This window comes from Acipenser ruthenus, chromosome 29, assembly GCF_902713425.1.
Source record: "Acipenser ruthenus chromosome 29, fAciRut3.2 maternal haplotype, whole genome shotgun sequence".
Classification (NCBI taxonomy): Eukaryota; Metazoa; Chordata; class Actinopteri; order Acipenseriformes; family Acipenseridae; genus Acipenser; species Acipenser ruthenus.
This window is the reverse complement of record NC_081217.1, coordinates 780,921-805,624: the sequence shown is the minus strand read 5'-3', so window position 1 is coordinate 805,624 and position 24,704 is coordinate 780,921. Positions and strand designations below refer to the sequence as shown.

The 24,704-nt window shown below is 44.3% G+C and overlaps 1 protein-coding gene and 1 long non-coding RNA gene across 2 annotated transcripts; one reads left to right on the top strand and one right to left on the bottom strand.

Moving 5' to 3' along the window:
- Positions 1–1,411: 1,411 nt before the first annotated feature.
- On the bottom strand, positions 1,412–19,102 carry LOC117423527 (ubiquinol-cytochrome-c reductase complex assembly factor 1-like). Its single transcript, XM_059003744.1, has 9 exons — positions 18,829–19,102; positions 17,828–17,932; positions 17,079–17,186; positions 15,857–15,929; positions 15,124–15,181; positions 12,656–12,764; positions 8,014–8,091; positions 7,244–7,357; positions 1,412–4,120 (listed from the first exon to the last, which is right to left on the bottom strand). The coding sequence occupies exons 1-9, from the start codon at positions 18,904–18,906 to the stop codon at positions 3,986–3,988; spliced, it is 858 nt and encodes a 285-aa protein (XP_058859727.1). The 5' UTR covers positions 18,907–19,102; the 3' UTR covers positions 1,412–3,985.
- On the top strand, positions 19,090–22,499 carry LOC131702070 (uncharacterized). Its single transcript, XR_009309267.1, has 3 exons — positions 19,090–19,217; positions 20,095–20,261; positions 21,875–22,499. It is a non-coding gene; the product is annotated as an uncharacterized LOC131702070 (long non-coding RNA).
- Positions 22,500–24,704: the final 2,205 nt, after the last annotated feature.

Sequence of the window (24,704 nt, the reverse complement as noted above, 5' to 3'; positions counted from 1 at the left end):
CAACATCCCATGCATTTGTGTAAAAGAACCATTGACAATCATCCTAACTGAATGCAAATGAAATGCATTTGGTATGTTTTCCTGTTGTGGAGTCTATTTATATTTGATCAAGTCATTTCAAAGGTATTTCACCAAGGGCAAGGCAGTCCTATACAAACACATGCATTTCAACACAGTACACGGCCCTGATGATAATATATGACTTGCCACCCACTGAGGTGGATAAACACCTTGATCACACATTCTGTCCTGCCGCTGGGAAGTACATTTCAAAACAGCAAGGAACTCTTCAGGCGTGGTGCCGGCTGATGGCCTGTCTTGGACACATTTACTAATTCCATAATCGCACACAGAAGGGCACAGTTTAACATTAAAAAACCCTCAAAGAAATCAGCTGACTTATCCAACCTCTACCCCAAGCTGTGCAGCTGACCACCTTGTTCTTGTGTGGATCGCTTCCACCGTGCCTCCGAATCTCTTTCGGGGCGTTCTCGCTTTGGATCCCAGACTCTGCAGAGTTTGAACCGGGACACCGTGCCTCTGAATCTCTTTCGGGGTGTCCTCGCTTTGGATCCCAGACTCTGCAGCGTTTGAACCGGGACACCGTGCCTCCGAATCTCTTTCGGGGCGTCCTCGCTTTGGATCCCAGACTCTGCAGAGTTTGAACCGGGACACCGTGCCTCTGAATCTCTTTCGGGGCGTTCTCGCTTTGGATCCCAGACACTGCAGAGTTCACTCATTTTCTACCTGCTTTGCATGTTGATTGAAAACATGTTTTATTGTCTGCAATAATGCATGGCAATTAGAATAATTTTTATTGATGTCACATGGAGATGTGCTGCTAATGACAATACAGCTTGAGATAAGCTTTCCAAACATATTTACCCAAAAGGCAAGTAGGTTTGCACCTGCCCCTCGCCCCGGGTTGAAAATGGTTTGTGTTCCAGTCCTGTTTGTTTCCATTGGCAGTAGACTATGTGTAAATGTGTGTATTGCGATGTATTCCTGTACATGCCGTTTTGAACAAACAACCTGCACACACAGTAAGCTTGCCTTCATGATCCGGGAAGCTTTCCTCACCCCTCATATCTGACGTGCTTGTGATGCCAGTTGTCTCATGTGACAGATCTGAACCAATCAGAAATTAGAATTTACTTCTGTGTTGAATATCTAATTCCTGGTACTGCACAATGAATATTATAATACAGCAGAACTTTGAACAAAAGGGACAGCAGAAAGCAGAGCTCCTCCTCCCTTCTCAGGAAGGTCTTCCTGCACATTTGCACCTTGTCACTTATTTGCACCTTGTCACTTATTGGCTGCTGGCCACATTGATTGAGCTGTGCATACGTCCTAGTGTGGAACCCAGCCTTTAAAACACTAACAACAAACAGAACTCAGTCGAGCAGTGTAAGGGTTAAAACAGGGATGGCTTTTTATTCTGGTAAAAGATTCAATAACAGATACTCCAATTAGGAGAACATGTTCCATACATAACTAACTCTGTATGTGTGAATTACCAGCTTGCACTTAGAGCTGGAAAAGAATACAAAAGCACACATTGACCCCAACAATATTTTATAACTTTGGCAAACTGCCCTCTTCTGGATGAATGGCAGAACGGCAGATTCAGAGTCACACACACACACACACACACAGCGAGGAACACATTTACAAGGAACCGAGAAAGCCAGAGAACATACGCAGCATTTATCAAGGAGTTTTGAACAAAGGAAAGAATGAGGTGCATTTACTCAGGATGCAAACCACTGTATATATGAGATAATGTTACGGTTGGCATACGAATTCACAACTCGTAAATACGCAGTGCTGTTTTACTGTTGTGTGTTTTTCAATAAGGATAAAATACTGTTAAGCGGCTTCCTGTAGCACTTGGATTGTATCACTGAATCAAAGTTACACTTAACAACAGATTTTAAAAAGTCCTGCATTTTAAAAGGTAGCTTACAAACAAAAAAAAAATCTCAAGGTAAATCTTACTGTTTCAAGCAGTAATAAATACATATCACTTTGGAAAGTCTTCAACACAGAAAAACAAATGAGCTGTGCTTCCCAAACGAGTACGCTTGAGTAGTGGAAGACTAGAAGCATAGCTAACCCCCCTTGCCTTTCGTTTCATTCTCCCTACAGCTCCTGTGTACCAGACACTGCTGGGAGCAGAGACTGCTTCAGGAGCAATCCCCTAGATGACTGATGACCCAAATATCAGCGATATAACTTTAAAACACTCAATCGCAAGACATTCAGCAACAGTAAAGCAAAGCCAAATAAATGCTCAGTGTGTAGTACACTGGACACTACAGCAGTAAGAAGGATGGAGTCCTGCAAAGCTTCACAAAGCACACTATTAGAAGGTAGAGGATGCAGAAGTGAATAAGCTGAATCCAATAAGCACTGTTTCAACGCCCATGGCACGCGTCTTGTTTTGAATGTTTTTGTATTCATCTTTCTGGTGAAAGGGGAACGCATGTAAATGCCAGCTATTGTTGGGAAGACAAGGGTGAGAGGCGTCATTTGCATAGTTTTTTTTAAAACGCTGATGCAAACACTTCATGCCTGTTTCTGTGAAGTCAATTTATAACTTGGATCTGTGTGGGCAGGAACTTATAAAAAGTTTTCCTAGGTAAATCTGCACAGTAAATTACCATACCTATCAGGGCTTTACAATGCTTACCTATGCTGTATTACACTTTGCTATGCTTTTACTGTGGGAAACCTTTACAGAAGGAGGATTTCTGAATGCTTTCCTTCTCTAGATTTGCCAGCTTAACTGTGAAACTGAAGTATCAGGGAGTGCTAAAGCATGTCTATGCGTAGACGCTTATGTCAGCTGAACATACAGCACATATTAACCTGGGGCACAGTTCAAGGACATGATCAGAGCAGAGGATTAATTTACAAGGACTCAAAAAACTATTCAGCTTGGGAGTGAGGGATTTGTTACCGTGCTAGGATAGAGAACAGCAATCACTGTGCTTTATTAAAACCCCTGCAGCAACACAGAGCATGAACAGGGTTCCTAACCTCTCACTGAGTTACACACAGTGTGTTACACCTGTGCAGTACAGTGTGTTGTGATAGAGGACTGCTGAGGGGCAGTGTGTGGGTGTTTTTGACTGAAAAGAAAGGTTGCTTTGTATGTGCTGCTAAGTGATACATCATTTCCTTTTGTTGGTGGTGCGCTGGCTTTGTCCCGAGGTGTCTGCATTGAGAGAAGTACGGCACACAGTGCTTAAGCAAACCAACTTAAAGATCAGCAAAGCATTTGAGCAATGGGTTTAAAGACACAGGGCTGCTAAACCAAAAAGTCAGAATGAAATCTGAACACTTCTTAAACGTTGCAGATCCCCTGATACGGCAGTGGAGCGGTCCGAAGCTGCTGGTGCTCTCTGCTCTGTAGACCTGCTGAGGGCTGTAACTTAACACAGGAGCTCGGGCTCAGAAGTGACCATTAGAATCTGTTACCTGCCGTTCTGGGGAGAGGGATCACATTTGAAAGGATTAAACCCACACAACTACTGTACTTGCAGAAAGAACTGGAAACATCTACGCACCTGACGCACGACACGTCTTTATTGTATTGCACACCTTCCTTAACGAAGAAGGCGGCAGACCCTTTATCACCGGCCGGTTCCACTTCCATTGAAACTCTATCAAGCTACAGTATTATAAACAAGGCTCTAGTCATCTATCACAGTATATAGCATGTGAAACGCACACAACACCAATAACCCTCATGCTTTTAAAACTCGTTCTTCAACTTCACACCACTTCGTGCTCATCTTGGGAGTGCTTTTGTATTGTTTGTTTTATTTGAGAAAAGGTTTCATGGTAAGCACTGCAGCGTTGACAGAGCATCACCTGTTTGCTTTGCTTTCACCTGTGATGTGTTCTACTGCAGCATCGCAGCCCACTCTGTGAAGGAGGAGTCTGGGGAGGACGGCTCAGCTCAGCTCAAGGGAGCTCAGAGACCGGCATCATTATACTGGGGCGATGTGGGCTTCAGGATGCTCTGTGCATTCTCTTCCACCAGAGGGCGCCATTTCACTTCTCCTGTGAGCAGCAGGTCTTCTCCATCAAGCAAATCGATGTACTGCATCTGAGGTCAAGAGGAGGCCACAGAAGAAAAGAAACAAGTTATTTAGGAGGTTTGCATTTTTAAACTGCTGCGCTGTACATACCGCCTGGCTTGTAAAACCTGTTTGACTACAGATTCTGCTATCTTAGCATCACCCACGTGGTTAAAACAATATACAAATGGGACAGCACTCTACCAGCGGATGACAAATGAAGTTCCTGTCGGTAAACGCGTTTGCATGCTTTTCCTCTACAGTGCAGCCAATGTGTGTTTTTTTTTTTCTTGTGACCTAAACAGAACAATGATATCTTCATCTGATAAAGCGACTGCGTCTCAGTGATTTTAACTGGGGCCCATCTGAGTTCTTATCAGGGTCAGAACTGTCATGTGACCTCTCCAGGGGCAGGGGCATTCTCCCTGACGATGGAAACGATGCCACAGCAGAGCGGGACGGGACTGTAGGTTAAAACAAGGCTCAGGGTGATGTCTTTCAGCTCTGTGGAGTACTTCGAGGCCGTTTGTTTTTTAATTTTGTCAAATGAAAGTGGGTTTTTGAAAGTGGGTTTTTGAGGTTAAGTCTGTGTCTGAACGTGCTAGCTTGCCAGCTCCTGCCCTGCGGGGGCGGGGGGGGGGGGGGGGGGGGGGGGGCACTAACCCAGGCAGCGAGGAAACAGACCCCCGGCTGGGGCCAACTGGTGTGGTTAAACAAAAAAATAAAAATGAACAGAAATAAGAAAAACGCCTAACAGGAAGGCAGTTGTCTTATTACTGTTTTTTCAGCCAGTGTTAATAAATGTGTCAGAACCTCTTAAAATGTCACGTGACCTATTTAACTACGTAGTTTGTTTTCTACTTTGGAAGTCTTTTTTTTTTACAGCAGAGGTGGACAAGACCTGTCCCTTCCACTCCTTTGTTCCGATCCTGTTCTAAACTGATTCATTGAAGCAATGAAGCCCCCATCCAGTCCCTGGAGCGTTATTCATATCATTTGACCTGTTAAACCTGGAGAGGCATGGCCCTCCAGGATCGGGAGTGGACAGCCCAGTTTTACAGGAACGAAAAAATGAAGCAATTTGCATTTTGGTGTAAAGAGCACAATAAATCCGGCCCTTGATCTTGTTTTTCCTGAACAGCAATGGTGTTATTTTATCTGCAAGTCCTTGCCATGCGTTTCAGATTCCCCGCACCGCCACCCAGTTAAACGTGTTCTTTGCAGAGGTGCTGGCGTTTAACTGCTTACGTAGCAGTGGGGGTGAGCTTCCAATTACAGGGGAGGAGCAGCATTTGTGTATCGTCTAAATACCTTTGTATAGGATTATTATTATTATTATTATTATTAATCCATCGCTCTGGCTTCCCTGCGCATTCCCTCGGAGTCCCCTCTGGGAGCCGCTGCACTGGTGAGATCATCGTTCTCGTGGACTGAGCTGCACGAAGCTCAGCCCTTTAAGAGTCCTGAAGTGTTAATTAAAGAGCTTGTGTTAGCTCATGGAAGGAGTGTTTGATGAAAGTAATTAGTGTGAGTAATGATGCAGAGCGCTGCCAGCATGCAGGCCTCAGTACGTGATTTCATTGCTGTGGCCAGCGATGTGATTCCCCCGCTCTGGGGTCTGTCATCAGGCACAGCAATATTTTATGTGGTGCACCTGCAAGCGAATGAGCTCCGACTTTGATTAAATGCTCGTTTTTTCCCCTCGGTTCTTGCCCTTTGTATTTTTTAAATTAAGACGCTGCAAACGCACATGGAAAAAAGCAGGCCCCCTGTATCTTATTAATTCTAATAAATGTCTCTGCACTCCCACTGCCCGTTACCTGCCCCCAGAAAGGACACTGGAGCCCTGGCAGCCCCCAAGCAGATAAGAACAGCAAAAGAAAAGTATTTAACAGCAAACAAACAGTTTATCACAAGCCATGCCTCCTCCGAATTTAAACCTCCCAACTACCTTAGTCCTAAAGGTTGACCATTACACGCAAGCTTAGTACATTTCCAATTGAATCTCAACAGAAGACGAACTGCAAACCATGTGGCGAGTTGCTAATCTTCGTGGTTTCCTGTGCATTACTCTCCCCCTGATTCGTTAAGGCCCAACAACACTTGAAAAGTACAGGATCAGACTTCTCTCTCAAACTGGAGGCACGTCGTGTCACGTCACGTCACGTCACGAACCAAGATCTGCCTTCAGGCAGGACAGCAAACAAGAGTCCAGCCTCTGCCGTTATCTTCCAACCAGTCAAGCCTGTTTACCAAAACCCAGCGGTCTTTGAAACTCCAGAAAGTGAAATGTTGCCACGCAGACCTCTTCTTTTGGTTTCCTCAAAATAAATTCATACTGAATGTAAAACCTTAAACTTTCCCCTGCTGGTTTGCGTTGTTTTGAAATGTTTTAATCACGGCTGACGTGCTTTGCCGCCTGTCACGGTCTGAATGCCCGATCCTTTGTGACGTGCGGTTTGGTTGAGTTTACCTCGCTGGAAACCTCTGGGGCGAGCAGAAAAAAAAAGGTTCTAGGAAAGCATTCCTGTGGAATCTTTAGAAACATGTGGAACATGTGGGACAGGCTCAGGCTGCCTGCAGGTGTTTCTGCACAGCTGATGTTTTCAATCAAAGCGAACATGGAAATATACAATATAAAAGGGGACTTCTTCTGGGAATCAGAAATTAAAAAAAAACCTCTTCCTCAGGGAGACCTGGGCACGGAAGGAGAGAGAGAGAGAGAGAGAGAGAGAGAGAGAGAGAGAGAGAGAGAGAGAGAGAGAGAGAGAGAGAGGAGAGAGAGAGAGAGAGAGAGAGAGTGAGAGAGAGAGAGAGAGAGAGAGAGAGAGAGAGAGAGGAGAGAGAGAGAGAGAGAGAGAGAGAGAGAGAGAGAGAGAGAGAGAGAGAGAGAGAGACCTTCTCAAGCAAAGGCCCTTTTAAGATCGCTATTCTTCAGTAAACTAGATCCCCACTTATTAATGGAAATACTGTATGCTGTGGCAAATACTGTTCTGTACAGTCACCTGTACCTGCTTAGCGAACGCATTCCACAGCGAGCTCCAGCTGTACCTGAAGCAATTCAACCTCTCCCTGAACCAGTTCATTCATGAACGATACCTGCGAGACCCGGAGACCCTGCACTGCACGCTGCACTCCTGTGTGACTCGTACCTGCTTGCGAACGTATTCCACAGCGAGCTCCAGCTGCCGAGGATCTTCACACTGCCGATTAAACAGGTTCCTCCACAGCGCCGCGGCCAGGACCCGATCATCTGACAGGACTCCCTGATATCAAGAGAAAGAGAGACTGTGTAGACTGTGCATGTGGGGGTGATATACTCGCTCGCACACACACGCAAGCAAGCATGCACGCACACACACAACGCATCACTTTAAACCACTAAGTGCTATTAAAAAAATATATATATATATATATATTAGGGCTGCTACGATTAAATCGATTCCATTTTTCTAATCAGCTTTCCATATTGATCTTTTATTGCCGTTGGCAGCACAAGATTTCAGGTCTGCAATACCTTACTGAATGGGAATAATGAAATAATTTCAGGTCCCTGATGCTGCACATCATGCCTGGCTTATGAACACTCTGTATATTTATATATACGTGTATCCCAGGATTCTGCTCTGCAAACAGATGAAGAGCACCTCTGAAATGCAAGCCCCGGTGTGCTGGGTCTGGCAGAGAAACGGAAATCCAAGCAGGACTCAAACAAAGCAAAGCGGAGCGCACTTAGCTCGTTTCCAAGCAATCCTGTTTTTTTGTACATTTATTTATTTCATTTAAACAGACCAACGACAGGCATTACAAAAAAAACAGTTTTGTCCATTCGGGTTACGTAATGCTAATTTTTTGCATGTTTTTTTTTTTTTCCATGCTTTACAGTACGATACTTTTTTGTATACAAGATAAACTTCCTTACCTCATCAAATCCAAAAATAGCTGCGTAGAAATTCTCTGTCATTACCTTCATGCTTGCCTTCAGGGCAACGGATTCAATCTGGAACAAAGGAAAGAGCGGATCACCAGCGTTCATCACTCCAATTAAGATCAATCCCAACACAGAGCGAACGCAGCATGCATCTGGTGCTGCCTGACTCTGTGTGTTGGTTACACCAAGTATTATGAATAAACACAAGTCGTATCATAATTCACTGCTCACCTTCAATCACATTTTCCATGTCAACTGTATGCATTTCTGGGTGTGCGTGTGTAAAACAAATGCCGTTACACAGCCACAGTTTTCTGGCAAATCTAACCTTGTGCTGCTTAGCCCTGTTTCCAGTCCAAGGCTGATGCAACACCAATGCCACTCAAAGTTCAGTCCTGGTTAAGTATGTATTTAATAGAAGAGGTTCAGGAGAGCTGTGCAGCACGCCCACTTACATGAGCGTCCTCAGAGAGGCAAAGAGGCATGACCGCGGCTCGCTCTTCCCAGTGAACCCCTAGACACACTGCATCTGCACAGATACACCCCAACTAAATATCCAGCGTTTTCTAATGGTGACACAATTCAAACAGAGAGTCTCAGTACGTCTCCAGCCCAGATCTGCGCTGGAACCGTATTTCAGCACAGCAATGCTTAACGAAGCGACCACACCGGGTGAAGCAAACGCAGAGGTACAGGATCTCGAACGCAGACTTCCCTTATAACACAACTGCAGGAGTTTCCAGTTATTTCAGCTGTATTTGAGAGACACCCATCAGCACCATTCTTATCCCATAGTTCTGGAGAGTCATCTGGCGTGACTAGCAGCTCATTTAACAGTGATGCGTACGAATGCTGACACGCAAGCATCTGCGTTCTGCATGTGTCTATACTGAACAACCTGGAAGAGGCCTTCAGGGGGCAGGAGTCTCGTGGGTTGCTTGCCCAACATCTCCCTCGATAACGACGGTGTCTGGCAACGCAGGCTGACATGACTATGAAGTGTAATAATTAAGAGGCGAAGTTACAAAAGATAGCGAGCAAATCCCATTACTCTGAAAGCAGAACCGTAATCAGATCAGACCCCACACGCCCCAGAGCGGGACCCCTCGTTCTTTTGCTTATTTTTGATAATCAGCTTGTTTATCCTAAAATCAGTGGAGGTCTCTGTCACAGCGCTGTGCTCGATATCTCCTCAAAGCACCTGTACGTAATTAGGAACCTGTGCGTGATTACAACCATGTGGGGCTGTTTCACAGGGGAAAGACTGAGGCAGCCCGATCCAGGGAGATATTTAATATGCTCCCGCGATCACACACAGAAAAACTGTACGCAAGAGCCAATACTGCCTCTTCACATGGTAGCAGTGTCGTATCACATTGGTGCCATTGTACTGGTGCCAACAAAGCAATGCAATATACCTGGCATGGCTTTCCCACAGCTCTCTGTGTGCGCACACACACACGCACACGCAGGTCAACCCCAGCAGGGACTGTGTGCTGTGTGCTATCGATCAGGTATACTCACACAGTATACTCAGGCTCAGGATTCTATAGTATACTAAGGTGCTATTGCTAGGGTAGCAGGCCCATACAAAGCTACTCTCTCTTATAAAAGTTTACCACAGTAAATGTGTTCAGTCATTTTGCAATGTACCCCCCCCTTCATACCTTTCCCATGGTTACACTATGAATGTACCATAGTTTAGCATGGTTTGCCATGACTTTTAACATGCTTTACCATACCTTTCTCTGCTTACCTATGCTTTATCATGCTTTACTATTTGGGTGTGCTTTTACTATGGGAAACTTTCAGAAGGGTTTTAATAGTGCAATGGTGACAAAGGTTACCATAGCAACCTGCTAATGAGCTTGTCGTCAAGTGAGGCGAAAACAAAAACATGAAAACTAAATATTAGGCAAATTGACAAGTTAATAACATTTAAAACGGGGATTTCAGTTTTGACAGTAAAGCACATTTAAGCTATGCACAGAACTCCCAATGCTGCCTCCAAGTCCACTGAAAACATACTTTCGTTACAGGCCAGAGATCCCTCTTCTCTCCCTCAGCTGTAAACACTGAACTGCAATTTAAACTCTGAGCAGTGCCACTGCCCCAGTGGGGGAGACCGGGTCTCACGTACCACAGGCAATACATTATTCTCCTTCTGAAAATAAACACAGCCACCCATGATTTATGATTCGCTTGTCATGTGTTTTTTCTTTTCTTAACGAAACAGTAAAATGTAAAACGTCACCTTTAAGATTTATTTACATTTAGGAGTCTTAGAAGCGTAATTCAGCTTAATCTTCAGAATTATTATTTATTGTTAAAGATGAAGAAGAAGGCGATGACGAAGAAGAAGTCACGCACCTGGCAGTAATAAAACAAGCCCGAGGAGGGATCTGCAGGTACACACAGGACTGAGAACATGCAGGGCTCCTAACGGTTAACACGGGGAAGAGCCAAAAGCTTTAAGAGCACAGAAGGCTCCAAATTCTGGGTAAAATAAACAGCGACAGGGCTGTGAAAACTGCAGCCTGCCATGCTCTCTGCTGTTAACAAGGGGCTCTTTATTATAGTAACTGCTCCCAAGTCAGAGGAATTATAGGTTTGCCCTGGCTGTGCCCTTGAGCAAAGGACTGGTGCCTCATTATTTAACTGCTCTGCTTAATAGGTATGAAACCAACTATAATCTGCCTTCCTGTGATTCTGCCAGCCTGGTCCTTCCAAGGCTTGGCACATGTTTGGGTAAACTGTCCTTTGCCTATCGGCTTCCAAAAACGTTGAACTCTTTCAACCAGGATATAAGGAGTACATTTGAGTCTCTCTCTTTTAAATGCTTTAAAAATGATCTCTGTAAATTGTTCAGGGCCTCATGTAAATGTTTTTGATCCTGATTAAGATCCGCACATGTTCGGGTGAATGTCCTTTGCTTTATGACTCCTAAAATGATGAAGACAGTACCACAAGTGATATTGTGTTGTTTTATTGTATAGGTTTGTTGACAGGACCCCCTTCTGTCAGTTCCGCTGTTTACATCTCCAAGCCTCTGCTTGCACTCACTGTGACACGTCTGTGACGCTGGTTCTGCTGTTGCCATGCCGATCGTGACACTCTGACCGCACTTCACCAACACACAGTGCGTCTCAAACATCAGGCACTCGGGGGGGGGGGGGGGGGGGGGGCTGGGGGGGGGGGGGGGGGGGGGGGCTTGCCCTGTGTACAGGAACACCACCCTCATCTTCCTTGTACAGTAAACTGTTCAACTGAATACACATCCAGCCAGGCCTGGTTTAGTTAACTGCAGATCTGTACTGTAAATAGGCACAGTAAAGGTGTCAACATACATATACATTATATATAAATACATACACATTATATTATATTTTGTATTGCCTAATCAAGCAATTCACATACTCTGTTTCTTCCTAATTTGAATTGCCCACTTTCAACGCCACTTCAACCCATGTACTGTCTCACTAAACTTTTGACCCAACGAACCCAAGCAGCAGATGTTACAAAGCTGCTGAACCCTGGAGACGCGGGGCCTGGTCTCCAGCTGGCGTTGTCTGGCTCACTCAAGACGTTTCTCCCCTCACAGCCCTGTTGCTGAGAAAAGCATGTGCAACCAACGCAAATACAAAAGTCTATGCAAAGTTTTTTTGTACAGTTCAGTTTCCTCTCCAGCTCCATGTACTGCACGTGCACCAGGGTAAGAGTTTGGCTTGGGGCTTGGAAAGATATATAGCACATGTCGCTTTGGGATGCCGAAGTAATAAAGGCAGCGGCAGAGAACCCCGCTCCCGTCATTCTCAACTTCTCACCGGGAAACACGTCTGAAGCAGCAGAAACGCTGAGGCCAGAAGATCTCCGCTCTGTTTTCACAGCTGTGTCAGTTTTCAAGCCCTCGCCCTGGCTGACGTGTTGGCGAGCAGCGCTGGGTAGTTAAGCTGGTGGACGTGTGAAAAAAGAGCACTCCTTTCATACTGCCTCTCAGAGTGCTCGACATCAGAGTCACAGACGTGACAAACTATATCCATTTAGTTTAAAACGCTGTTAATCTGTGAGATATCAGAGTCCGATCACAAGGGCACAGAATCACAACTCAGTTGAAAGTGTTGATTAGCAACATGTGCGGCTTGTTTTATTGGTGGACCTTCAACAGTTTTAAAGATGCTGACCTTGCAGTCGTCTTCCCAGAGAAATCAGCTGAGCTTTTGCGGATACGTCTGACTGGCTTAAGTGCATTTAATCCTTTTCGTCTGTCAGATCTGTCTTGTTGATGGAAGTTGGAGGCATTTCAATGTTTCATAGGTGTGCCAGATTTATAATAAACTAAGATTTGAAACTTGGAGAAGGGGTGAATTTAGTCCTGCTCCTGCAAAGCCCCCATACTTCAGTCTATCAAAGAAAGTCAGATCACACATCGCTTTTAATTCAAATGACTCTGAGCGAATTCAGCAAAACAGACCAAGAATGCTGCCGATTTAAAAGAGAACCCGGGAAACAGGAAACATGCAGACTAGCGGTACCTGGCCCCGGGGCACTGCTGTGGTTACAAATAAACAGCTGCAGAACATGTGACTGAAGGGCAGTCCTGAGTGCAGTAAGAGAAAGGAAGGGGATCACTTACCCCCATGATCTTGCCACGCTGCTCCACATCCTCCCACATGGAATGCACGACGTAGCGACACAGATACTTCCCAGCTCTGCCCTCTTGCCTCATTCGAACCAGGCACATCCTTAACAAAACAGAATGAAACGCATGTAAAGCCTCCCGCCACAGTGGATTAGTCTGCAATGCTTACGCATCAATCAGGGAACAATGTTCAGCCAATCAGAGAGCCGTAGTTCACAACGTTCTGAGCAGCGCCTGTAGATTTTAGTTCTCACTTGACAAACATTCTAAAAAGACAGGATTTAAGTGACAAACCGCATGAAAATGGACACCGATCTTGTAAGACTGGAGAATTCACCATGTGTTTTATTGGAGGCTTTGGGGTGATATTTTAAATTGGATGGTGTCTATAACCAATTCTGCACAAAATAAAACAGCTGGTCCCAACAGAAGCTCTTCAGATTCTGAACCTGTTCACTGTACAAGCACTGTTTAGCCTCATGTGCAGTATACAGCACACAAGGCTAAACTTGTATTGCATTTGTAAAAGAGTGACACTCCAAAAATGACTATGTGTTTGTATATCAGTATATTTATCTACTGAAGCATAAGGACCAATGGAATCCCTTTCATGTGTTTGCTTTCTGCCAACACTGTGCCTGAATTCTACCTCTGAATCCAGATAATCTGATCTACCTCCTCGAGCAGGAAAACTGGGTCCGTTTTTTATTTTACATTCAGTATTACTGAGCCATTCATTGCATGAGGTCTAAAGTAAATTAGAATCACACAGCTGTACATTCAATTTGCTATACACTGGTCTTATTGGCAGCATAAAGGAGTTGCTTTTTTCTCCTCGGGGTGAGTGAAAGGAGCTAAAGATCAGTGTTTATTGACAATGGACAGTTTTAAAAGAGAACCTGCATACAATTTGGCAAGCGTTACCCACACGCAGTTGTAATTTAAAGCCGCACAGACTGGGTTTAACAGGGTTTTGAGCAGAGCCCTGAGGTTTATAGAGGACAAACACAATAAATGAATAGGAGAGCATTGAGCTTTGCCCAAGATTAAGGTCACACCCGAGCTATGGAAGAATGTTAATATCGTCACTCGGTTAAAGGATTGAGATCGCTGTCAGCCAAAATCACTATGCAGCCTCGCGCTCCAACCACTTACACGTAGATGTGGAACTCCCTACCCTACATTTTCCACCTTCGACAGCACTTGCAGTCCATGACAAATGCATGTTTATCCTTACCGTACCTTAACCTTTCCAACCAGGTGGCTAAAATCATAAATTAAAAATATGCAACCTAGCCTTTATATATATATAATTTTTTTTTTTTTAATTTAGTCGTTGCCAATTAGTTTTTTTTTTTTTATTATTATTTTCTCCCCAATTTGAAATGCCCAATTATTTTTAGGCTCAGCTCACTGCTACCACCCCTGCGCTGACTCGGGGGGGGGGGCGAAGATGAACACACGCTGTCCTCCGAAGCGTGTGCCGTTAGCCGCCCACTTCTTTACACTCTGCAGACTCACCGTGCAGCCGCCTCACAGCTACAGCGTCGGAGGACAACGCAGCTCTGTGCAGCTTACAGGCAAGCCCGCAGGCGCCCGGCCAGACTACAGGGGTCGCTGGTGCGCGGTGAGCCGAGAACACCCTGGCCAACCTAACCCCTCCCTCCCCCTGGGCGACGCTCGGCCAATTGAGCGCCGCCCCCTGGGAGCTCCCGTCCACGGTCGGCTGTGGAATAGCCTGGACTCGAACTCGCGACGTCCAGGCTATAGAGCGCATCCTGCACTAGTGAGTGCTTTTACTGGATGCGCCACTCGGGAGCCCAACCTAGCCTTTATAAAACCAAACCAAATGTACGTATCTTTCAAATGCAGATTTACAGGACTGTTAAAAATGCTTCTGAAAGATCATTCAGAGTTATTTGAGGTTAAGCTGTATAAATATGGAAGCCTCAGGCAAGGTTATATCTGCAGATGGAACCGGGGAAAGTCCGACATCTTCCTTCAAATGGCTTTGTGTCTATTTTTAGTAAATTGGTTCATTGTATAAGGCTTGAAATGCTGGACAGTAATAAATCACAGGAAGAAATGATAATGCCTTTAGTAACTTCCATGAATTTGTTTCAGGATTTACCAGAAGGCTAAAAAAATATATATATTTTTAGGGATCCAGTAGATCAGAAAGCAAGATATAGAAAGAAATATATTTCAAATAATTTTTTTTTTTTTTTAAATGGAAGTTGTGCCCAGGCAAATAGAGGTTAAGAGCAAATGCAGTAATGATCCTGTAGGAACTGCGAACTGCAGGTCAGAGCTAGAAACCGCACTGATCTAACTGAAAATGAGAGAGTTTGCATAACAGAAGGCTTGACATGTTCCAAACGCCTCATCAAGTCATCAGTGTAGCGACCAGCGTGACTGCTGCGGAACAGGAAAGCGCTGTACTCTCTCAGATCAATACTCACCAGACATGGAGCTGTGCCACAAGAAACCAGGAGTTCAGTGTATCCGGCAGGGAGAACTCTGCAAACAGAATACTCCGCTTTAGAAACCACAGGCAATGAGAATACACTGCGACAGATGTTTTGTTTGCTTATTTTGTTCTGGAATTGCATACTCATCAAACCACAAGGGCACAAAATGACAACGCAATTCATGTCCAGGTTATTTTTTGAGATTCTTGAGAAACGATGAGGCTCATAGTCCTGCAGGAATAAGAACGACTGTGCACTGCCGAGTTACGCTGCCCACAAAACAGCTGGTGTGTCCGCTGTGCATTTAAAAAAAAAAAAAAATTACAGTCAGACTCGCTTAACTTGACTGGTTTTCTCCATATAAAATTATTTTTTTTAATTCGACACAAGGCTTTATTTGTAACTCGACACTTCTTTTCGGTACTGAAGGGATGAAAACTATTAAAAAGACTAGTGGATAACTCGACACTGTCGTTTCACGTGACTGAACTCCACTTGACTCGCTTCTGACTGGAAACGGATCGTTCACTCACTCCAGTGCAGAGGGTTGCTGTATCAGTACATAATGACTGAGAAGTTCTCTTTCAATTGGTTTGAAAGCTCAGGTTATTCGGGATAACAAGCTTGCCAGCAGAACTTTTGAAGCGCGTGTTTCTGCATGCGAAACAATCGACAATGCTTGATTTCTGTGTACTATCCGAAGCTGAAGCAAACGTGCACTTACTTTCAAAGAAATCATCGTAGTTAATCCTCTCCACACAGCAGGTATACATGCGCAAAGCAGCAATCTTAATTTTCTGCAGAAAAAAATAAAACACACCGTATTCATCATTATTATTATTATTATTATTTATTTCTTAGCAGACGCCCTTATCCAGAGCGACTTACAATTGTTACAAGATATCACATTATACATTATTTCACATTATACAGCTATTGCATTATTTTACATACAATTACCCATTTATACAGTTGGGTTTTTACTGGAGCAATCTAGGTAAAGTACCTTGCTCAAAGGTACAACAGCAGTGTCCCCCACTGGGGATTGAACCCACAACCCTCCGGTCAAGAGTCCAAAGCCCTAACCACTACTCCACACTGCTGCCCCATAATAATATAATAATATATAATAATAATAATAATAATAATAATAATAATAATAATAATAATAATAATAATAATAATAATAATAATAATACTACTACTAATGTACGTCCCCCCAGTGTTTCTCGTCTGAAGCAACACACACACACACATATATATATATATATATTTTTTTTTTTACTGCCCTCATTATAATAAGCAATGCAATCATAACTTAAGATAAATACCAAAGCAAAGCCGAGTCTCTCGCTTTCATTGGCTTTATAGATTTATTTTATGTTTGTGTCACCTTTGTTACACTGCAGACTTTTCAAATACATCATTCAAATTCACACATTATAAAAAGCTAGGATTCTGGCTGGCTCACACAATGCTATAATAAGGGTGGAATGTGCATCATGAATAAATGACTCTCAAGGCCAGTGGGCAAATAAAGCACTTGGCTGTGCTTCTCTTGGCCCAGCCACAGCTGCTTTGCGTGGTGTTATTTCAGGAACTCAGAAACTGTAGCCCACTGCTACCATCTCGCTTTGTAAACACAGATGTGCGTTTTATCATGTATCTGGAAGAAGGGAAAACACAACCCTGGCGAACTGCCTGAGTCACGGAAAAACAGGCGATCCTGTACACGCTGTCTCAGTTACAAAAACACAGCACAGTACAGGAGACTCTCACAGCATAGTGGACTGAGCCATTCCAGGTTTTACTGTGTGCTGAATCGCCACCAGCTCAGGTGTGTCTGAATTAACACTGAAAACCGAAGAAATCAAACAAAAACACAAAGGATCGCAAACATCACAAGTACCAAAGCCAGCCACAGTACAGGAGAGAGACCAGCTCACCCATTTGTTGTATTTCAGCGGTCCTGTGAAGCCCATTGCTTCTATTAGCTTGGTGAAGGCCCCCACTTCTTCTTCTGCTGTTTGCAGAGTTTCTTTTGCTGTGGAAAGCTGTAGGGAGCAAGAACGGTTTTAATAAACCATGATATATAAATATACACATTTACATACATAAGCAGTCAATAACTGCAATATGCAAGAATGGAAACTGTTTTGTGACCCGGAGAAAAATGCTGCTTTGACCTAAATAAAGACTGCATCCTGATTGGCTGAGGCAGTGCTCAACATTCCATCAGATTTTAAAAGCATTCGTTCTAAGATCTTGGATGCTCAGGAGCGATAGAGTGCTGCACTCAAAGAATCACGGAGTAAAAGAGTAATGATCACAAGAAGAAAACGGGTCTCTCACAATGACTTGATCACAGGTTTACCTTTTGCTGTCTTTCTTGTTGACAGCCCCCCCCACCCCCACCCCCACCCCCACCTACACACAAACATTGTCTTCACTCTGGCTGTGCTCAAAGGCATTATTACACAGAGCTGTTAACAGTTTGGAGTTTAAATATTAGTGTTAAGCGTTTAAAATTAACACAACTCCATGCACCGCAAGCAAGCGTCTTAACCACAGTGAAAAACAGCCGGGCTCGTCTGCATTCGTGGTTTAGAGCTTTTAACCTCCTCTCACCTCACCGACAGGGGACAGAACCTGTAACGGCAGAGCACCCCACAACACTGCCCGTCACATGAGTTACCTGGTTAGTGCTATGTAGTGCCCTGCACTGATGAGGCAGCGAATGGAAAGGCAATTCTGTCCTCGTGCAAACCGAAAGGAGCCTGGAAACACCTGGCAGACGAGCCTGAAACAACAAAGCAGCTTATCAAACAAAGAGCAACGTTTCCATTCTGCAGGCCGGCCTGAACGCAGGTTTTACTTGGAGCTAGCCACAGTGCACGGGTAACAAGCTCAGGTGCGTCTCATTAAACTGACAGCTCACACTGCGATGGAATGGGAGTCTTATTTCCAGCACTGTTGTCTAAAAAGTATAAAAATAACTAATATTTTATTGAAGGTTGATGAAGATCTGTTGGCTAATTATATCTGTCAATTCAAAACCACTCCCAATGACCATGTGACCTACCGCGAGTGAATCAGGGGACACAAGGAAACCCAGCGCCAATCCTGACCCTAGCCAGGCGCAACACTAACTCTAACCCTTACCATAACTCTAACTTAACCTCAGCCCCAACCCTTACCATAAATAACTCTACTTCCAACACTAACAGTGCAGTCAGAAGATACACGGTGTAACTGCTTCCCTTTACACAGCAGGCACGCACCCTTCTTTCTTTCAATATATAAAGATTATATTTGCGCGGAGAGACTAGAACCAGCAGACCACTCCCAGTACAAATATCTAAGATTGTGCCTGTGCGTATATTATTTCTCAAAGCTTCGTATTCGAAGTCTGTTTTTAGTTTGAGACTGTAAACAGTCATGTTTTGCTAGGGAATTTTTTTCCGGTCTCTGAAGCTAGTACAACTTATAAACACTGACAAGACCGCGAGCGTGTCCATTGAAACATATTTTATAAGCATGCTGAAAACAACAAGACACGCGTGGCTGGTGCAGACAGACCTGCATATCCACACAGACACACAGACACACACACAGACACACACACACACAGACAGACACAGACACTCACACAGACACACACAGACACACACACACACACAGACACGCACACATTACCTTCTGTAACCATCGGCTTGACGAAGCTGCCAGACTGGCAGCGCTCCTAAGAGCACAATGCACAGCTCGCCGATACATTGCCGTCCGCAAGACTTTATGTCATTTACAGGGGAACACGGTCAGAGGGGAAAAATATATATATTTCAATCACAATTATGCAAGCGTTGTATAACACATTCCTGCTCCTGCCCCTCCTCCTAGCAATGTCACAGGAATCCGTCCTACGTTAATAACGGCACTGACTGCGCACGGAACCGCGGAGTAACGAGTCCGGCTGCAACACAGGCACACGGACACAGTACCGGTACATGCACACAACAGCGCTCACACGGCTAGCACGACACCGTTTCGGGTGGAAAGGCTAGTTCCGTGTCAGGCTTTAGTTCAAAGTAAGTGGTTTAAAGTAGAGGGTGCTGTTTACGTTTAAGTCCAAGAAATCTATGATCACCCCTTTACATACAACGTGTTTACTAGGGTGCAGTACCATTGAAAAAAACAAACAGACTCAACCGACGGATCTCTCCGTTTGTTTAGGTAGTACTGGTGGAGTATCAGACATAATAATTAAGTAAATAATGATGATATATAAAGTCATCGTCGTATGTTGTATTTAGGTATCTACGTTCCAATGCAATTCGCTTCATTTTGTATCCTCGTTTTCCAAATGAAACACAGACCGGTAATGTTACTGAATAGGCAGGGTTAACAAACAAGCCAGGCAGGGGTTCAGCCTCAGGGTTCAATATGATTCCCCGCGAGCTGTGTGTGGCAGTGGTAAATCCAGGCTAATGGTGGTCCTGACAGTTGCATGGTAATGCACACTGGAAGGTCAAGGTAATCAGGTGTGTTTTGGTCTTTTCACAGGCCCGGGACGCAAGTGGTTTTAGGGTCACGCTCTGCTTTGCACATTTTTATTGCCGGAGTCAAAATCAAAAAGATATTTTGATCTACAACAGAAAAGCAAACCAAAACGACTTTCTCTGACCTAAATATCCAGCTGAGGCTTTGTCAAACACATCCACAAAGCCTTTCCAGCTGTTTTCTATATATACGCTTTTCAATACTTTGCCATAGTTCTCTGTGATTCTCTATGCTGGCCTGTGCTTGTCCAGGCACTCTCTGTGCTACTGCTCGTTGCTTTCTAAAGGGTAGAGGAACCCTGCCTGCCACTACATTGATTACACTCTGTGTTCTGGCTAGTCCTACCTCTATAAGGGAAAATGTCTGTGATCCCACGGCCAAGCCACTTTCTTCTTCTACACCCAGGAACCTGAGAGCGGATGTCAGCGAGCTACCGGCCTCTGGAGGACACAGGTCAGCCCTGCAGGTGTCCGCCTGAGCTCACTAGCCACGTGGCTGGCAGGGTCTGCTGTAGCGAGATGAGGAGAAGCAGTCCCTGCTGGTTTTGACTCCCTAACCCGCGGGAGTGCCAGGTAAGGTAGTGGAAAAAACACAAACCTGAGACTTAAACAGAACTCCCCCGCGGCACCGCATTGACTGATTGACGGCCCAGCCTTGTGTTGGTAGTAAGGAGAGATGCAGTTGATTGTTTACAGATGGTGATTGATGTGGAGTTGCAGACAGGGTAGCAGAGCCCCATGCTGATGAAATGATTACGCAACTTCAGGAACCCCCCCCCCAAACCCCTCCCAATAGCCTTCATTAAATATCGGCGCATGGAAAATACAAAGGAAATAACAGCGGGGTACGGCCTCGTTCACACACAGTGTACTATGTGTGGATAAATCACAGCACCCCCCGATCCACTAGAAGAAATACATCTGAGAGACTCTTAATGTTCCAGCCCTCGTTACAGTTCACTAGGATTGTACCATGCATTTACCGTGGCGTACCACGGGTTACCAGGGAGAGTCTGTGCTCCCTGAACTGTCACCCCGTGTCACAGGTGCCCACGACAGACAGAGGAACTCCGGTCATTATTATAAACTGCCCCCCCTGCATTGCATGTGTTGATTTGTGAGGTAAGTTCGGCCTCCCTTGACAGATGTGAAGTGAAATCTCTTTTTAAAGGATTCCTACCATCCCTGTTGGGATTTTAGGACTTCACTTTTTTTTTTAAAATTTTTTATCCCAGAGTGGTCCTGGAAACAGTTTCTGATGAATTGTCACTTGCATGAAATTAGGCACCTGAAAAAGCAAAGTGCTGGGAAGCAGACTTTCTCAGATAGGAGGGTGTTAGAAGCATGATGTCATGTTTCCACCCCCCTGCTTCACTTTGATTGAACTCTGTTTATTTTTCTCTTTCTCTTAAACTCCTAAATCACCAGCCCCCCTCCCCCCCCCCCCCCCGCCCACCCCCCTGAGATTCCCTGAATAATCATTATGTTTAGCTTTAAAGAAAAAAAAAATACAGCAGGCTTACTTCATTAGATCAAGTACTGCGATGGGTGTCTTCATGTTCGTAATGCTTTTTCAAATAAATACACTTTTAGAGACACATTCCATGTACCTTTTGCAGATTGTTTTATAAACAGCAGCTACAAGGCTTGCTTTACATGTAGAAGAGTGTATTGAAACAGTGTGGGGTTCGTATTTCTTTTGAAATTGTAAGTGTGTGTATGTTTGTGCCAGCCTTTAACCTGAGCCCCTTAATTGATTGCTCCCTTATCCGAACTTGGGAGTACTTGCTAACATTTTCCACTCGAGTTACATATATATATAAAGTACAATAATGTATGGCTCAGAATATGTTCTCTCACAATAATGTATGTCTCGAGTTGAGTTATTTCAGGTGTATTTTGTTTTCTATTTCTGCTTGCACCCAGAGTGAAAGGAAAGTCTGTCTGTTTATAATCCCCTTCAGTCGCTGTGTGTATAATTGTACCATGTTAAGTTTCCTATCTGTGTATCTATCTTATTGTTTTTTTTTCCAAGTTTTGGCAGGGCAGCTTCTCAGACTCACACAAACTGTTTAAAAATGTTTAAAAATGAAAATGAAGTGGTGTCCGAAAGGGAAATCCAGTAAATGATTGTGACGGACACGACAAGCAGCAGGATTGTTGAACCCGTGTCATCTGTATTCCAGAGCGTATTGTGAAAAGCACATTGTGAAAGTTGTTCCAGCGCCGTCTGGCTCGCCGCTGCACACCGCTCTATCGGACTGCACAGAGAGGGCCTTTGCCGCTTGGATTGTTAAACAAACGGGTTGCAACTGTAACAGAGTCCAGACTGCGCTTCCCAGCGGGGGCTGGCCTCTGTCATCACGGCTTCAGTCTGTTACGCTTGCAAAATGTGGAAAAAGACTTTGTATGCAAACATGTGCCTGGATGGGACCGTTTCAGTTTCTTTACAGTTCCTGGAGAGTCGTAGCAGGAATGCTCCTTTCAGTAATGGTGTTCTTCTGCCTCCCCTTCTCAGAGTTGAAAAGCCTCGTTTCTCTACCACGCTGTTCGGAAGTCCTCCCTACTCGTCTCATTGAATGAGCTCTGTTTAGACACTAGTCTCTTTCCATTGAACTTTTCTAATTATTGCTTCAGCCATTCCAACAAAGCATGATATTTGCAACTCACAGACTGGAAGATATATTGATTGATTGATTTTGTAGTTCAATCACAGACTGGAAGATATATTGATTGATTGATTTTGTAGTTCAATCACAGACTGGAAGATGTATTGGTTGATTGATTGATTGATTTTGTAGTTCAATCACAGACTGGAAGATGTATTGGTTGATTGATTGATTGATTGATTTTGTAGTTCAATCACAGACTGGAAGATGTTTTGGTTGATTGATTGATTGATTTTGTAGTTCAATCACAGACTGGAAGATGTTTTGGTTGATTGATTTTGTAGTTCAATCACAGACTGGAAGATGTATTGATTGATTGATTTTGTAGTTCAATCACATTATTTCATTCTTCCTTTCTTCCTTTATTTCTTTCATGCTTCACACTGATCTCTAAGTTGAAGTGGTGTTTAGGATTTCATAGGATTCCAGTGGACAGTGTTGGAACGAGAATTCACAGAGATGAGCAAAGGCCTTCCATTCACATAGGCAGATAGGCACGTTCTGTGTTCAGAAAGCATTACTTGGGTGTTAATTAAGTGTGACTGCATTGCATTTACTGGCATGTTAATGCTTTGTGAATACCCCCCGACCTCCCAGTTCATTCTTAATATCGTGAATAGTAAAAGCAAATTAATCTGGAAAGAATTATAAAAGCATACATGAAAGAAACACCTGCATTTTTAAATGTTCCGCTTCAGCGTGCAAACCCCCCCCCCCCCCCATATGAATTTTTGGATTTTCATACACCGTAACAATGCAATCAGTCAAACTATCAATGGAATAAGTGGAACAATTTCTCATTCGCTCCTTAATTTGGACCACCAGCTGCAAAGCAGAACAGTGAAAGACAAGTGTTCCAAAAGTGATGCTAATATCAATGCAGATTAAAAAAGAAACCCTGGAACTGACAGCTAACTGGCAGGAGCCCCGCGTGAGATGAATGCTGGATAAGTACCTCATTTCACAGCTCCCACGCTGTAAAATAAGCAAAGCTGTGCATCGCTGCCTCTACAAATTGTTCAAAGGTATCCAAGCATGGGGTGCTTTCCTGACCTAGCCCTGTCCAAAAATCACAAAATATGTAATGCACTTCTGCATGAAAGATTGAGAAAAATAACACATGTACCACACAGCATGCACACGTAAAAGCACTGAAAACACTTGGGGCTTTGAAGCGGGGATGTTTTCACAGAGGGGGACAGGGGAAGGTAATGTTTGAGTTGTCTGTGCGAGCTGATCTTAAAAGGCTGTTTATGGTAGGTGAGAAACTTCCTCCATGTTGTTGATTTTCTTTTGAAAATTGCTGTTTGTTCAGAGCTTAAAGAGAGGGGGAGAGGAGAGCGGGGAGTGGGGAGAAAGAGGAGAGTAGAGTGGGGAGAGGGGAGAAGAGAGCGAGGAGAGCTGGGAGATGGGAGAGGGGAGAAGGGAAAGGGGAGAGGGGAGAGTCTTAAGATTTTGCAGCAGTTCCATTTTTAAGAGACTGAGCTGCATTGAATAACTACAGGATCCAGATTCAGGTTATACCAAAGGCTCAGGTAACAGTGTGCTAGAAGATCTCTTTTGGTACAGATTCTGACGGGTTAGAAGCTCGGACCAGCACTGCTGCACCCGGCCCTAGTTTTTCAGAACTTCCCTTGCTCATTTATATTATTGAAGTGACCGTGCAGGTGCCAGGAGTCACACCTGAGTCTGTAGGTTTACTAACAGTAGTTGTTCATGCAGCTAAAAAGGAGGAACAATATATTCAGCTTCAGACTCCTGATCATTTCAAAACTATGCTAATGGTCGTCGCAATGATGATATGCGTTGTTAGTGAATGTGATCGGGATCCGGGGATTGAGCTGGCCGTGGCACACGCCTCAAGTGTCTTTTTGGGAGAGATTTTCTTTCCCTTCTGTACAGCAGCTTTCCGTTTTCATCCTGAAACCATGAACGTGTGGTGGAATATGAAGTCAGCTTGAAAGAGATTTAAGAACAGCTCAATTACAAGACAGGCGCTGGGGGTGATGATGAATATCATACAGGTGCGGGTCTCCACACAGCCACGTTTCAAGGCCAAGGGCGAAACAGCCCTCGTCAAAAGCACCCCAGCCCTGCTGCTCGAAGAAAAGCCAATTTGAAGGTAATATACAGCATTGTGCCTCCGCCAGACAACAGCTGTGAGCACTGGGCATCCTGCAGATCCTTCTGTTTGTCATGGCTGTCGTCAAGAAAAAGAGAAGTTTCAAATTGTGTTCAGAAAAGGGTGAAGAAAGCTTCTGATGGGAGAACTTAGGAAATAAAAACAAATGAAAGGGAAATTCTCCAGGGGCACAGGATTTGAGCTCGGCACGCCTCTGTTATATTT

What these genes read in the sequence shown, in the direction of transcription:
- LOC117423527 (XM_059003744.1), bottom strand. Translation starts at nt 18,906, where the DNA reads ATGTATCGGCGAGCTGTGCATTGTGCTCTTAGGAGCGCTGCCAGTCTG. An exon ending in CTACGATGATTTCTTTGAAA is followed by an intron (nt 15,182 to 15,856) that starts GTAAGTGCACGT and finishes TTCTGTTTGCAG; the next exon opens with AGTTCTCCCTGCCGGATACA. An exon ending in TGGAATACGTTCGCAAGCAG is followed by an intron (nt 4,121 to 7,243) that starts GTACGAGTCACA and finishes TCTTGACCTCAG; the next exon opens with ATGCAGTACATCGATTTGCT.